This window comes from Crocodylus siamensis, chromosome 1, assembly GCF_052110815.1.
Source record: "Crocodylus siamensis isolate JL-2025a chromosome 1, ASM5211081v1, whole genome shotgun sequence".
NCBI lineage: Eukaryota > Metazoa > Chordata > Crocodylia > Crocodylidae > Crocodylus > Crocodylus siamensis.
The window spans coordinates 24973212-24988449 of NC_143395.1; the positions used below are offsets into that span (position 1 = coordinate 24973212).

A 15238-nucleotide genomic window follows, 5' to 3' on the forward strand; every position below is an offset into this window, starting at 1 on the left:
ACAACAGTCATTCTCAACTGGGGTGCTGCTCTGTTCAGAAACATTATGGAGGGGGGCCCTGAAACAAAAAACATTGAGTCACTGGTCCAGAGGCTCCACAAAGGATTAGCTTATGCTGCTTTGGGGACTATAGTTCTTTAAATAGCAGTTAAGCCCTACTCTTGTTACCTTGTAGCTCCAGTGCTACAGGGTAAATAATTCAGCCAACTTGCAATGTATTTTGGATTACTATAAAAACAAAGATACCGAAGAAGCAATACAACAGTTTTCACATGGAGAATATGTTAATATATATTAAGAGCAAAATGTTATCATGCAGAAGAACTATGATTAAGGTGCAAAAGAACTATATCAAAATTTTCTAGGCAAAACTGTTAAGTTATGTTGGCAACTTCCAATAACATGACTAAGTTTCATCATATATCACCAATCTTTAATTCTGAAAGAACTAAACTGTTTCATTATATAAGGTTTGCCTTTGGTTCTGACTCCTATTCACATTAGAGTCAATGGGAGCTTTGCCTTTGAGGAAAGACTCACAACCTGGCACCACTCTCAAAAACCAGGAAAGGATAATACTCCCTATCTGGATGCCTTTTAAGACATTTGTGAAGATGAGTTACCTTTGTTAATGCTTCGGCAATATTCTTCAATGGCTGCTTAATGGGATATTTGGCCATGTCCCATTCAAACCGCGTCAGATAACTAATTAGGTCAACTGAAAGGACATAAATAGAAAGGTTGAGAAATATGCTGAAAGTTTGGTGCTATTCTTCACTTGCAATCTCAACACAACATTAATTAACAATGGAGATGGGCGCAAACCAGACTCCCAGGCCTGAACGTCCCCAGAGTTCTGATCCAGATCTGGACTTCCCAAACATGGGAAAGGTTCAGAGACAGACCCTAATGTTTTATTAGATTTTTTGCTGAGCCAGCCCATCTTGCATTACTATTCAAGTCTCATTAAAGCAGATTGTTCTTAATAAATTAGCCACTGTTAAATTAGTTGTCCATTTTCTGGCCCAAAACATATACAATAAGATAAGACTATGTTGATTAACCAACCTTAGTGCTGATCATTAAATTACAGAATGACTCAAGTTTATAATCATGTCAGCAAGAGTTATCACTGGGGTACTAACTGGAGTCAATGAAACTGCAGTGTCCACGGTCACTGAGAGAAGAATGTGATCCAGTTTGCTAATGATGCAGCTCACATTGTTACTCATTTCTGACTCAGATTCCTGCCTAGAGTCATATCTAAATAACAGCTGATTCAAAATTGAGCAAGGGGCTCTTGATTTGACTTTCTAAGTGTACTCATCACAAGCCTACACTCAGCTAATAGAAATAAAGCTGTATAATGTTTCTACAAAAGGATACATTAATCACAGTTTCCAAAGTTAGAAATTCAGGACAAATTGTTACGCATGCAGCCTCCCCCCACTTCCCCTCCTAACAAATGAGTCACACTGCAACTCAGTAATGGTAGCCACTGCTGATTCTCGTGATGTGGAAGAAATTGACTTCTAGTGAGCAAACTGAGACTTAGCAAGATGCACTGGTTATGAAACAGTTCTGTTTCCTGGTACCATCAGGGCTGCCCTGGGCATCAGGATGTGAGACTACCCTGACTACTCCTTTCAGTGCACTGGCAAATGCACTACATAATGTGTGAGATCTGTAATGAAAAATTGCCCTATTGCTGTAGCAACAAGTTACAGTTCCTGTCCCCTCTTGTGACATTAAATCCACTCTCCAGTCTGCTGCGATCCTTTCCTTTGACTTCTCTTACCCCAGGGAAGAGTCAGTTTACCTTATTAAATTTCGTGTGTGGGGAAAATCTTGTATTTTCAAATACAAGAAAGAATGCTTGGTTACTTATCAAGAAAAACCACATCACAAGAGGTAGAGAGCACTGGAGTGCGTGTCCTTTCTATTCCCACATAAGACAAAAGATAGGAGAGGCCAGATAAAACAATATGAAAAGCCACCACAACGGAGATAGGAGACAAAATCCTGCCCTTTCTCTATGAGCGAGCAAGAATCAGTAAGATCCTGCACTGAGACAGGTGGAAGACAATGCTGGAGAGACCTTGGAGGGAGACCTCCTCCCCCGCCCTTGCAGAGCTGCAGCAGCATCGTGGAGAAAGCGAGTAGATGGACCAAAGCACAGAGGAGCCACCATTAGAACATCTTACAGCCCCGAGGTGGTGAAAAAGCACCTAGAACTATTCCATGAGTCCAGCGGGTCTGGGACCGGGCTCTGGCCTCTGCGCCAGGCTAGAACTAGCAGGCATGACGCTTGTGATGAGCACACTAAGTCCATGCACCGTGTGAAGGTACACCGCATTCCCACTGATGTCAACAAGCAGGTCTTAAGGATAGACATGGGACCAAACTCCAGGTTTGGCCTTCTCGGACATGTAGTTCCATGGAAAGATTGTGAGACTACAGCCCACCACAAGGTCTACTGGGAAAAGGTGCAGGACTATATAAGGCTCCCTTTGACTTGTTGTACTGGAAGTTTTGGAAAGAATTAGGACATGGTGGGGAAGAAGCCTGAGGAGAAAGGTGTTCGGAGATAAAAAAAATATAGCAGTGTTTTTGGGTGGAACAGGAAGCTGTTGCATGGTTAAGATCCAAGTTTGAGTAGGAACTTTGTGTGCAAGGAGGCTTTGGCTCAGCTGGGGTAGGGTGCTCTTTGAAATAACATGGAAACTCCTGTAAGCATAAGGAAGGGAGCTCAGAGAGGAAGGTATGGCCCAGAGGAAGAAACTGGATTGAGTGGAGTTAAACCTTGGAGAGAAAGTAAAATAAGCCATGAAGGAAAGCTGTAGCTGGGCTGGAAATGTGGAGATTAGAATTTCATATACTCCTTTCCCCTGGAAAGTGGAAACTCTCCGATTTGGCTGAATCTACTAAAATCAGCCTAAAGCTTGGAAGGAAATTGACGATGTGTCCCTCTGTTGGGTAAGTAAGGTCCCTTTAGCATTCATTTCCCCCTAATGCACTGAGAAAAGTGATGTTTATTACAGAAGATATACCTCACCTACATTTAACGATTAGGCAAGGCATGCTTCAACACAACATAGCGCTGTGTATCGCTAAGGAGAGGGGGAGACTGCTAATGAACAAGCATGGAAGATAGCTTTTCTAAGCAGACTTTGCCACTGCCACCAGACAGAGAGACCCAGGACACTCAGTACATTGGGTTCAGGTAGTTTCTGCTTCTGAGCTCTTCCTCACTTTGCCTGTAAGTAAATATTAACACTAGCTTCTTTCTGTAGTCTCTGATCTGCTGGCAAGGCCAGCTCTAAGTCTCCAATGCCTAACTCTCTCATGCTGCTCTTCAGGGAGGTCTTTCTAAGCATTAGCCTAGTCACCAATTCACATTCAAACACCTCCGAACATTTACTTCTGCCATTTCATCCACAGAAGGAAGTAAACACATACACAGACTGAGCTGCCTTCCTGAGTAACTGCTGATCTGGGTGTTGTAGCTTGTGGGCTACATTCATGTGCTGTGGAGTGGATGATTTTTTTTTGCTTAATGGATTCCATAGCAAGTGACAGAAAGGTCCTATGAAACGTCTTGTTATGGTAACTAACTTAGAAGTCATTTTGAAGCAAGCGTAACTAATTGAAAGATGGACTCTGTTTTCAAGGTTTTCTGTGCCCCGAATGGCTCACAGGATGGTTGGGGGAAAGATGAGAGGGCTTAAGCAGCTGAGTAAGGAATCTGTAGTCCTAGTTTTATCCTTCTTCAACCTGATGTTGTTTGTAAGAAGAAAGAGGTAAACACTGGTAGGCATTGGTATGCTTTGTGTATGAACTGCTAATAATTTTTATGTAACTACTTTGATCATATGGTGTTTAACCTTTCCTCTACTGCAACTAGAACTTGGAAATCCTACACACATCTTCAGAAGCATTTGCTCTAACTTAGAGTTGATCCTATCCATATTTATGTCTTTTTATTTTATTCACACTAATCCAGGCAAAATGTAAGTGTTGAGCAGTTGTGCACAACTGAAGGTGGTATAGTTGCTGATTTGGAACCTGGCTTGACAACACAGGGAGGTACTCTTCCCCAAATCCCTTGCTGGAGCTCTAGTACTGAGGCAATTCAGTCAGTCCATCTGTATGTATTTTCTTTGTGTGACTCTCTTGCAAGAACTAAACTGAAAATGCAGCCCCCAGCCAATTAATTCAATTGTGGTGGAGTTAATAGGCCACATGCTGCTCATTCCCGAGCTTCAAAGCATTAGAGCTTCTGTAAAGCTCTTGTTTGAAGTTCTTTTCTCCTGCAAAAGCCTTGACTCAGTGCAGTGTGCCTGACTACCCAGCCCAGCTCAACCTTGTCTGTTGAGTACCAGATGTTGGCAGAAAAATCGTCATAATTAATCCAGACACAAGGACTTGATCTAGGGGGAACTTTTTAATTCAAAGAATGAACACACTAGAGGAAATTGCTGCTAGCAATTACAACTATTTGCATTACACTATCACTCCATGGCATCAGTTAGCTCAGTGGGGGCCAACTTTTTTGGTAAGCATGCCACAAAGTACCCTCCCTGAGTGCCACTTGGATCCCCTTTTCCTGCCTCATCTGCTGCTCTGCTTTCTGCTCCCTGCCCCCTCTGCTGCATGCCATGCACAGAGGCTTCCTCTGTTACTCGTGACAGGCATGCCATGTGATGGGTTGGCTGCCCCTCCAAGTTAGGTAGTATAGAGGGTCCCTACTGTGTTGGCAGTCATATGAACATGGGAAAAAAGACCCTGTCTGCGTGAAAGTGCATAGAAGTCATGCTGCCATGCGTTGATTTGTTTGTTTGTTTGGCAGGGAGGGGAGGTTTGAAGCACAGAAACTTCTAGAGTGGCAGTTAGTCACGAATTACTTACTTGGCTGTATTTCAAATGTTTTCCCTACACACTCTTCAATTCTGCAGAACGCTCATGTATTTCCACCCCTGACTTATCCCTCATTGTCTATATTCATTTTGAACTAACTGTGCTACAGAGACTATTTTATAAAGCCAAGGTAACTTAACTGAATTCAAAGTTGGAGTCCTCTTGGATTGACACTGCCATTAAACTGAAAATAAAACTTGGCCTAAATGCTCTAGGAAAGTTTCAAGGCCTATGTAGTAGGTAGGATTCTTCTGCAGGAATTACGTTTCCAGCTGTCATGGTGGTGTATTCCCAGTCAGACAGACATATACTTTTGCTTCTTACAAAAGACGCATCCCATGCGACCCCAACTAAGCAGCTACTGTGGCTGTTTCATGGTATTCCAAGGATCCCACACACATATCAAGTTAAACAGGTATCCTGTTCCTGCATTTCACTGTCACCAAGTTGGATGGCCTTCCGTCACACACGACTCAGCTGAGATCAGTGAGCTTGCAATGAGTGTAACTGAAAAGAGAATTTTTCCTAATATGGGCTGGTTGTCTGAAAAATGAACGTAGGAGGCAGGTACTTATATCTTATCGCCTTGGTAAAGTCTATTTTCAGCTGTAAGTTGGAAGTAAGGACCATCCCCATCGGTGTTCTGGAACTTGGTTAGTTGCTGTCTTTAAAGCAAGGCACTGTAGTGTGTTAGGATAACTCAAGGATTCCTGGCTGGGATGATCTAGTTGGGGATAGCTCTGTTTTGAGCAGGGAGGCCAACTAGATGACCTCCTGAGGTCCCTTCCAACCTATTTTTTTATGGTTCTATGAAGTGGACTGAAAGGATTCCATCTTGTAGGATACAATCGTCTTTGAAAGGCTGAAACTTTCATACCCTTGGTTCATATTTACCTGAACTACCTTGATTATTGAAACATAAGTATTGGTAGTACATTGCATAGCCAAATAATTCCTGCATCCTTTTGTTTGCATGCAGAGCTATTAGAAGTGACGGAAAAAGGGAAAAGGCAAAAGAGAAGGGAGAAAAAAGGGTTAAACATGTTGTTATCTAAGTCATAGGGATATCGTGATCAAGCTACGAGGTTGTTACTTGAGAAATCATCGTAACCTGATCACTGTATCTCTACAACCAGATCGAGATGCATCTCTAGCTCTACCAAGCACAAATGCATGCTTGCAAAAACACAGCAACCGTTAATACTCAACATACTCTTTAGACATTTCATTTTATCCTTCAACCCTGAAACATAATAAATAGGATTATTAAAATTCCCACTCATCAAATGCAGATATTTTTACATGAAAAGCAAAAAACTCCACCATGTACTTACAGAGTTTGGAAGCAACCACTGTCTTTCGACTGTTTACAAATTGCTTGCGTGTGCGAGTTTGGGGGGCGGGGATGTGGATGGGGAATATGGGACCTATATAGAGTTCAACTACTATATGTTCCTCTGCTATGTAAAGGCTAAAAACCTGTGATAGCACACTACTTGGCTTTGCTCTGTATTTCCTGGACCCCTAAAATGAAAGAAAAATAGTCTACTGGAAAGGAGGACTGTGTCAGAAGCTCCTAAATCTTAATTCCATTTCTGACAAAGAAAGAGTCCTTGTGAGATCTTGGCATGGTATGTAACTCCTTTCTCCTTCTGTCAAATGTGAACATTCTTTACAACAGTGCACAGAGGATTAATCATTTACTCTGTAAGTATTTTGATAATTAAAAACACTTTAAGTGCTAATGGCTGCTGTCAATCTAAAAAAATAGGAGCCTGAAAAATACGTATCTAATTCCAGCTACCAGTTCTAGAATATGGACAAGCAGGTACCTCATTACACTACCACTGAAGTAGAGCTGCTGTGTATCAGTGAACTATCTATAACTGCATGGCACTCTGGTATTGCTTTATGTCTGAGGATTTTGAGCAAGATACTCAGCCACAGCATTTCACTGAAGAAAATAAAAGGGAAGCCTGGCATTCTGTGCTCTCACTCTGGAGAAACTGCTTGGCTCACATCATTTGGCCAGTTGAAATTTGAGCTTCCTCTGTAGCAGGAGGCCTAGCCCTCTTCCTGGGGTCTCTTGACTATATATTAACAAACTTTATAGAAGCAGGACATTGGCTGCTGTGGTCCCCCTGCTTCACATGGGGCAGGTTAGGGTGTTATGTCTTCTGTTGTCAAGGTTGATGGTAGTTTCTATAAGAGTTTAGATTATGGATTGTAGAGGATGGTTTGGATAGGGATGACCCTGCCTAACACAGGAGGATGGACTCTATGACTTCTGGAGGTCCCCTCTAGACCAACTTCTCTATGATTTCTATTACTCATATAACCTGGAAGTGTAGTGTTCCTGTCCTGCTAGAGTAGGGATCACAACACCTCCGTTCTCCCTATTCTCATCTAAGAATAGCGCTTTCCCAAAATTAAAAATTGGTGTTGGACAACAAAGGGAGCAGGTAAAAGTGATAACTGCAAGAAGGTTCTGCAAACTTTGGTGCAAGCAGGCTTAGGCCCTAGAGCTGTTTTTTCTAAACCAGTATTAGTGAGGGTTAGCCCTTCTGAAACGGAGGTGTCTCAGGCCTGCTTATCCACAGTGAAGACAGAAAGTGTCTGTACATAGCACCTACCTCCACTGGCCAGAAGATTTTCCTGGACTCTATCTTTGGAGTCCTCCATAACATCTCCTATGTACTGTGCAATTTTCTTTATTATGCTTAGAAGTAAAAGAAAAAGCTGGGTTAGCGGTGGGACTCTAAGTGAAGATTAAAATATTTTCCTTAATAGAGAGCTACTCAAACAAAATACTTGAGAAGCAAGGCCCTTTAATTTAATTAAAACCAATAATAAGAGAATGATAGCATGTTACTTGACTACACTGCTTATTTTATACACGCTGAATTCAGTAATACACTCCAGGCCACAGCATTTTTCCATGGGAATGTTGCTATTGACTTCCACAATATTAGAAATTAGCTTGCTGGGCATATGTAACAACCTCAAAAACACTTAAATCCACACAAATTTAAGTGCAAATGTCAAGGATCGTCAAAGAAGATTTAGCAAATAATCCTAGAAAAACTGGTTGAAATTAGTGCGTGTAACTCTGCCAGACTACAAGGGAAACACCATGGTTTCCCATGTTTTTCTCCTTTAAAAGGGAATCCATTTTTAAAGTTTGTTCGTGATCCTTTCAGATATTCTTGTGACCTACTTTTGGTCACAAAAGCTAGGGCTGTGGTACTGGGAGGTGAGCTGCGGGGCCCTCCCATTCACATGCAGAAAGAAAACCACAGTGTGAGGAGGGAGGTGGGGGAGAGGTGAAGGGACAAGGTCAGGATTAAGGTCAGGTAACAGATTTGGCAGAGGATGAGCTCTCTCAACACCCACTGAAATCAGTGGAGATAAGGTGCTGAACACCTTGCAGGCTCTGACCTCACAGAGTGGTCTACAGAGCCAAAATGCTGCTGAAGCTCTTTGTAAGGATATAAATTGGGAATGAAGAGTCAGAAATCTTTAGAAAGCCCAACCTGCCTATCAGCCCCCTGGAAAAACACTGTGTACCTGTAAAAATAAGTAATAAAAGTATGAGGAAACAACAGATCCTGAAAACTCTCACCCCTTCTCTGCTGTCCTAGTGAGAGGCAGTGCGGACAGGTTTGTACTGCCTGACTTCACCAGCCCGTCTTGCATTTAGCTAAGGGCAGGTCAGCAAGTAGCTGTTTCCGTGGAACAGGAATGCAGTTGCTGCATTCATTTGCATAGCCTGTTGCTAATAACCTTCTGTACATTATTTATTTCAACTGTGGCACACGCGTGTGTTATATTAACCCTTGGAGCACAAAGTCAGCTCTCAAATAAACAAACACTTTAGGGACTAGTTATGTAGTGGAAAAAGGTAGTGGTTTTTGTTTTGTTTTTTAAACGCTTTCCTAAGCGATAAATCCTTCTCCAATAGGATAGTTTGGGTACGGATGATCCCGACTTTGGCAAGGTGTTGGACTAGATGGCTTATGGAGGTCATCTAGTCCAACCCCTGGGACAGATGAGTCTGACACCCCTGTTCTTAGGGGTTGATCATGCTTTGGCAGACTAGTATATTTGCAAGAAGCTCCTATAATTTACAGTGGAAATTCTGCAGTCAGGTCCAGCTGTTGAATAAAATCCCCACAGGTACCAAGTGTACCTGGGAAAGCCAGTCAGCCTTAGGAAACTTGTGAAGAAGAGGGATATGGCCGGCTCATAGCCAACATGTGCCTGTGCTACCAGCACCGTAACTATAAACAATGGGTGTTGTCAAACAGGAATAAAGAGCACCTAGGAGAATGTCAGGCTGGCTCAACACATGAAGTCTTGTCCTGTGTTGCAGAACTTCTTGTAACCTCTATTTCCTCTCTGTTCTTTCCCCTATGCAGACTTCTGTGCACAGAGGTGGCGTCCAGCAAAGGATCAGACTCTAAGAGTGATCCTAGAGTGGGGATCCCAGTGAGATCACCACACATACTTATGCAAGTAAGGCAGCTGACAGACATTCATTTGAAGGAGTGCTGGGATGTGATCCCCAATCACAACAATCGTGCTTTCTGCTATGCAACCCATGCATGGCAAGATTCTGGGATTAGGGAATCAGACCCAAATCATACCTTATTGCCAGTGCAGGGGGAGTCTGGTATGGTTGGCTCTGCATTGGCAAGTTGAAAACTGGATGCCTGACAATTTGCTGATTGTCAGCTGGTAGGGACTGCACCATGGTCAGTTGGAGATCCCAGTACAGTCCACCTTACCACATCCTCAATTTAAGGTGCAATAGAAACCAGCCACAAAAATGTTACACATTTTGTGGCCTATTTCCCATTTTATTGCACCACCAATTGCCTGAACTTGTGGCCAAGTTACTCTTTAAGACATGATTAACAGGTTAATCGCATCTTAAATGTCACATCTGCCAGGGGCCTCAGTATTACTTGCTGAAGCAAGTAAGGAGTTGGGGATCTGGCTTGCAGGGAGTTAAGACCTTTGCACAAGAGAACTCATACTTATCCTGATGGCTCCTCTTACATGGGAAGGACAAAGTTTTATGGGGAGTTCCTTGATGGGGGACAACTGAAATAAAGAAAACTCCAGTCTTCTTTCATTCTGAAAACTTTGCTGCATTCACTGGGATTCATGTTGTGAGTTTTTTTGTTTAGTTTAGTTTTTTGTTTTAAATTAAAAATAATCCTATTTTCTCTGAAGAAAGCTGTTAAGAAATGCTGCCCCCATCAGTGTTACATTTCAAACAAAGAAAAACAATGACAAAAAAATCCCACAACTCTGCCTGTGGCCTCACTCCTCTCCTGCTCTTATTCAGATAGATTTGCCATTGACTTAATATAGTTTGTTACTGAAGGAATGAAGACTCTAGCTCTTTATTTGTAGTTTAGACTAGAGACACAATGGTTAAACCAAACCTGCCCACTTCAGTTGAGTTCTAGACCAGACTTACACAAAGTCAGAGGTAGGTTAACACAAGGACACTGTGTCCTGTCAAAACAATGTTGGTTTCTCATTTGTGTGTAGTAAATAAGATCTATTTTACCTTTCAGCAAAGCTATCAAGTTTTCCCAACTCATCAGAGAGACCAACAAGAGCATCCAATGTCCCCACCTGGGCAAAAGACCATAAATAAGTTAAATGTTCACAAGCCTGTTCTTTAAGAATATAGACTTCTCATTAGCAATTATAAAGCCAACAGACCTGGTAGAATTGAATTATCTTAATGGGAAATAGCAGCAGTTCCTTTCCTAAGGTTTGGAAATAAAAAGAGTCTGGTCTGATAAAAGGAAAGACTATGCATATTAGTCTCATAATCACGCACTGATGACCTCCTTTTCATTTTCTGTTCCTGGATCATCACATAACATCACCTAATCATTAATTAATAAAATACTGTTGTGGTATGAAGCGTGAAAAAGAAACACAATCACAACAGACATACTAAAGTACACAAATGCTTTGTCTGCGTTCTTTGTTGTTACTGAAGAACGTGAGTGTCACTAAGGACATCCCCTAAGCCAAGTTCTCCTTTTTGTGTGACCTGGCACTACAGTCATAATCCTGTGCTTGTGATATCACAATCTGTTCCTGAATTTTTCACAGTTAAGTTTCTGATTGTCATAATGGGCTCTGTGCAGGGTCATACTAAAGAGAAGGACTGTAGTTGCAGAACAATTTTGCTGTAGCATGGTACCTTAAAGGACATAAATTCAGTCCTTTCTCCAGATCCATGCTGAAGGCTACATCTCCTGGGGCACCTAGCTATACAGGGGCCTCTGGTCATTTAGACTGGGAAGTCTTAAGAAACTCGACATGGTGCCAGTCCTGTCACTCCCCTTATGCATCACTGGCTACAGGAATGGGCCTAGTAGGCTTAGACAGATTTTTGGATGACTCAAAAGGGAAAAGATGGTTTGGGGGGAAAAAAAGCAAATTCAACCACTTTGTTTTGCTAATTACACTATGTAGAAGTAAAAGAACCAATAGAAATTGTAAGTGGGTACCTTTGAAGCCAAAGGAGCTCCCTTGACTTACACCAGCTGAAAGCAAGCCGAAGGTACAATTCCATATTTAGGTCATGTGCACATACCCTATGATAGCTTCTCCAGTCTGAAAGGCCCATCTTAAAACACAGTATGGCATACCATAGCTCCCAGGATACATTCAGTCTAACAACCAGAAGGCCAGATTCCCATTTATCACATCTGCACAAATCTAAAAGTCTGTTTGTAGCTGGTTCATAGTCCCTTTAGAGCAGTGGTTCTCAATAGTCTTAGACTTGAAGCACTTAAAAACTGCTAGCTCTTAGGTTTTCACTTGGTTTTTTGACTATAGAAAAAATAATAGAGCAATTTTTCTTTTAAAAAGACCTCATAATAAAGACTACAACAGGTCATAATTTTTTTAACACTATGGATTCTTATTTTAAATCTCTGGGTTTATCTTATGAATCATGCCACAACACCCTGGTTGAAAAATCACTGCTCTGAGTTCAGGCAAGATTTTTTATGTACTGAGCATATTCCACTCTCTAACATCCTGAAGGATTGACTAACTCTTGTATAGCTCCATTGACTTTCATGGTGTGGCTCTGGATTTTCACCGAGATGAAAATAAAGCTCACTTTTAAAAAATAAGGATGAAAAATAAGAAAGAAGACTAAGAATCATACACATATTCTTCCTCCTGTTTATCTCTCTAGTTATGTTAGTTATTATCCTATGTGAATGTGTACACCCTGGTACGTCACTTCTCATTTCTTAAGCAACAGGTCTGAGACATTTTCCTTCATTAAGAGCCTTACAGGCACTCTCCTGCATTGTCATCAACTTAAGTACTCTATTTGCATAACGTGATCCTATTGTGAGTCCTGATCTACTACCCTGAAGATCCTGGGTAAGACAGATCAACTAGCAGGCACACAATTTGAATTGGCTAGCCACAGCTCTGGCACACATCATGTCCTAGAGCCATGCTGTGCAGGCAAACTTATAAGGTTCACTCTCAAAGTAATTAAGTGCCTTCCCTGCATAGGCTTCTCCTAGAACGCTCTCATAGCAGTCTTCCTGTTTCAGGTCACTGCATCACCCAGCCCCCATCTTCCCTTTCTGCTTTTACCTTTAGGTCTGGGATAACAAATTTGCTGTTGCTGGATAGGTTGGCCTTAGATGTCACTGTGGTTATCCGCTCCCACGCCTGCAAATTGGCTTTATCTCCTGGTGCAGAAATTAGCCAGAACTCCGACATGATTCTTGATCTTCCCTCTGCTCTTGATCACAAACAGCGCGAGAGAAGCAAAGGGCACTGTGCAAAATGCACTTCTCTCTGGGACCTCTGAAAGGCTACAATGAAGAACAGAAGGTCCACAGACTTTTAAAACCAGAAGAGAGTGAGTCACTCCTCAGCTGAAAGCTTACACAGAACATGACCTTCTCCTGAATGTCATGAAAAGGCTGCAGCCGGTTCCTCCTCCTTCAGGAGTGTTTTATCCAGTGTCTGGGGAGGAGACTTCCCTAGAAATGAAGCCTCATGGGCAGAATTTAAGGCGTCTATTGCAGTCAGTAGTAAAACTCATTGAATTCACTAGGGGGGTAGTGTGGGGACTTTGGGGGTTTACAAAGCATCCAAGCACAAATATGTCCTCTTGTTTAGCTCTAAAGAAGTCGGGGAAAGTGGTCATGGATGAAATTATAGAGAAGTAGGGCTAGAAGGCACCTCAAGAGGTCATTTAGTCCAACCCCCTACCTGAGGCAGGAAAGGTCTTGGGTCCCAAAGGGGATGGAGCCTCTGATGCCATGCACTAACCAACCGAGCTAACGGAAAACAAACCCTGAAAACAAACCCTTTCAGGGACAGTCAGGCCAGCCGCTTTCCCCTTTCCTTAATTACATTACTTGCAAAATTTCTCTGCAGAGGAGCAGTTCCCAAAACCACAGTTTAAGCAGGATGATACTACGATGTCAAGAATAAATACATGGTGCAGGGAGGGGGCCACCGAGGGGTGACGGGCAAGTCCGCTGGCCCTCACCGAACAGCTCGGCCTGGCAGAGCGGACCCGGGGTGGGAAGGGAATCGCCCCCACCCCTGTTATACGCAGAGATCACTGATTCAACCCCAAAGGACTGGGGAGCAGCTGAAGCCCCAGGCTGTGAAGTCTGGGGTGGGGGATACTTACGAGGTGTAGCCCCACATCCGGTGACTGAAGGAGTGAGGTCTGCTCAGTCCAGAGGATTCAGAACCGACTTGGCTAATCTGACCTGGAATACGAAAAAAAATTCCAAAAAAAAATAAACTAAAAATCTCCACCCCCCGCAAACCTCCCCGCAGCGTTTGCTGCTGGAGGACCGGCGGATCGGGGTGGTCCCCCCCAGCAGGCCGAGGCCGAGGCCGGCGCCGGGGAGAAGCGGAGCGCCGCCCGCACCCTCACCTGCGCGGGGCGGGGCGGGGCGGGGGGGCGCCGCGGGCCCCGCGGGGCGGGCAGCGCCACCCCCGCTCTCCTGGGGGGCCTTGCTCTAAGGCCAGGGCTCCTGGAGCGGGTCGGGGAGCAGCGGTTCAGAGCAGAGCCTCCCCCAGGGACATCTCCGCCCTCTCCTCCTGGGCGGCCGCTGCTACACCTTACACACTCGGCTGGCGAAGGGCGCAGGGAGGGCAGCCCAGCCACACGGGCCACGTGGGCATCGCCCCATCTAGAGGGCTCCCCGGCGGGCCAAAGAGCCAACCAGCTACGAAGTTAGCGCTTGGAAATGTGTCGGGTTTCTGTCCCGCTTTAATCTGAGCACGCAAGGCTCCTCTACACCTTAGGAGGACCGCAGGTTCATTGCACCGTTCAGCTGAGACCAGCTATGCGTGCAAGGCAGCTACTGTGCCACACAAAGGGTCAGGGTGCACGCGGGTGCATGTGCACCCCATGAGCGTGGCGGTGCACCCCCTGCAAAAAGGCACCGCCGACGCTACCAGCGCTGTCTGCAGGTGGTCTGCCATCCCCGCGAGCCGCCACCGATGCGGCTGGCAGCAGCTGCAGGTGCTCCTGCCAGTCACACGCACTGTTCATGCAAAGGGTCAACCCAATATAAGGTTAGACTTCCAAAATGTGTGCTGATTTCAGAGCTGGGTGCTCTTCAGCTTTAATTTGCACAGGTAACAGGGTCAGCTGGCCAGGCTCCTAGCCATAGGAGCATAGGTGCCAACTCCATGGATGCTCCAGGGCTCAAGCACCCACCGAAAAGATGAACAGGTGTTCAGCACCCGTGAGCCACGTTGGGTGAGCTGGACTGAAATAGGGCACTGCCTCTTCTGGGCATGCATGGGGCTCAGTGCAGGAATAGAAAAAGCAAAACCCAAAGTTGGCACCTATGCAAAGAGGTGCACCATGCCCAGCTGCGGCTGGGAGTCCTGCAGCTAAGGGGACTCTCAGCATCCGGCAGCTGTGGGACTCTGGGTCCCAGCAGCTGCTGGGTGTGGCTGTGACCTCACAGTCCCAGGGGTGCATGCTGCCCCCCACCCCCCAAACTGGGAGATTGCAGCAGCTATGATCTCCTAGCCGTGTGGGGCTTGACACATCCGCCCCAGCTGGGAGACTGCAGTAGCTGTGATTTCCCAGCCACAGGGGCTCCACATATCCCATAGCTATGAGACTGATCAAAGGAGCTGCAATTTCCCAGCCAAGGAGGAGCTCCATGTACCCCCACGGCTGGGAGATCATAGCAGCTGCAATCTCCACAGGGGCCTCCATGCCCCACCACGGCTGGGAGACTGAGGCAGCAGTGATCTCTTAGCTCAGCAT

At 44.5% G+C, this 15238-nt stretch overlaps 1 protein-coding gene across 1 annotated transcript in view; it reads right to left on the bottom strand.

Annotated features, from left to right (window-relative positions):
* ATP6V1C2 (ATPase H+ transporting V1 subunit C2) overlaps nt 1-14087 on the bottom strand; it is a 25765-nt gene extending 11678 nt beyond the window's left edge. The window contains exons 1-6 of the mRNA XM_090032117.1: nt 13883-14087; nt 13631-13712; nt 12574-12797; nt 10499-10566; nt 7551-7636; nt 624-718 (exon numbers count right to left, since the gene is read on the bottom strand). Of these exons, the coding sequence (XP_089888243.1) occupies nt 624-718; nt 7551-7636; nt 10499-10566; nt 12574-12702 (378 nt within the window). The 5' untranslated portion in view covers nt 12703-12797; nt 13631-13712; nt 13883-14087. The remainder of the gene's footprint in view (nt 1-623; nt 719-7550; nt 7637-10498; nt 10567-12573; nt 12798-13630; nt 13713-13882) is intronic.
* Between the last annotated feature and the right edge of the window lie 1151 nt (nt 14088-15238).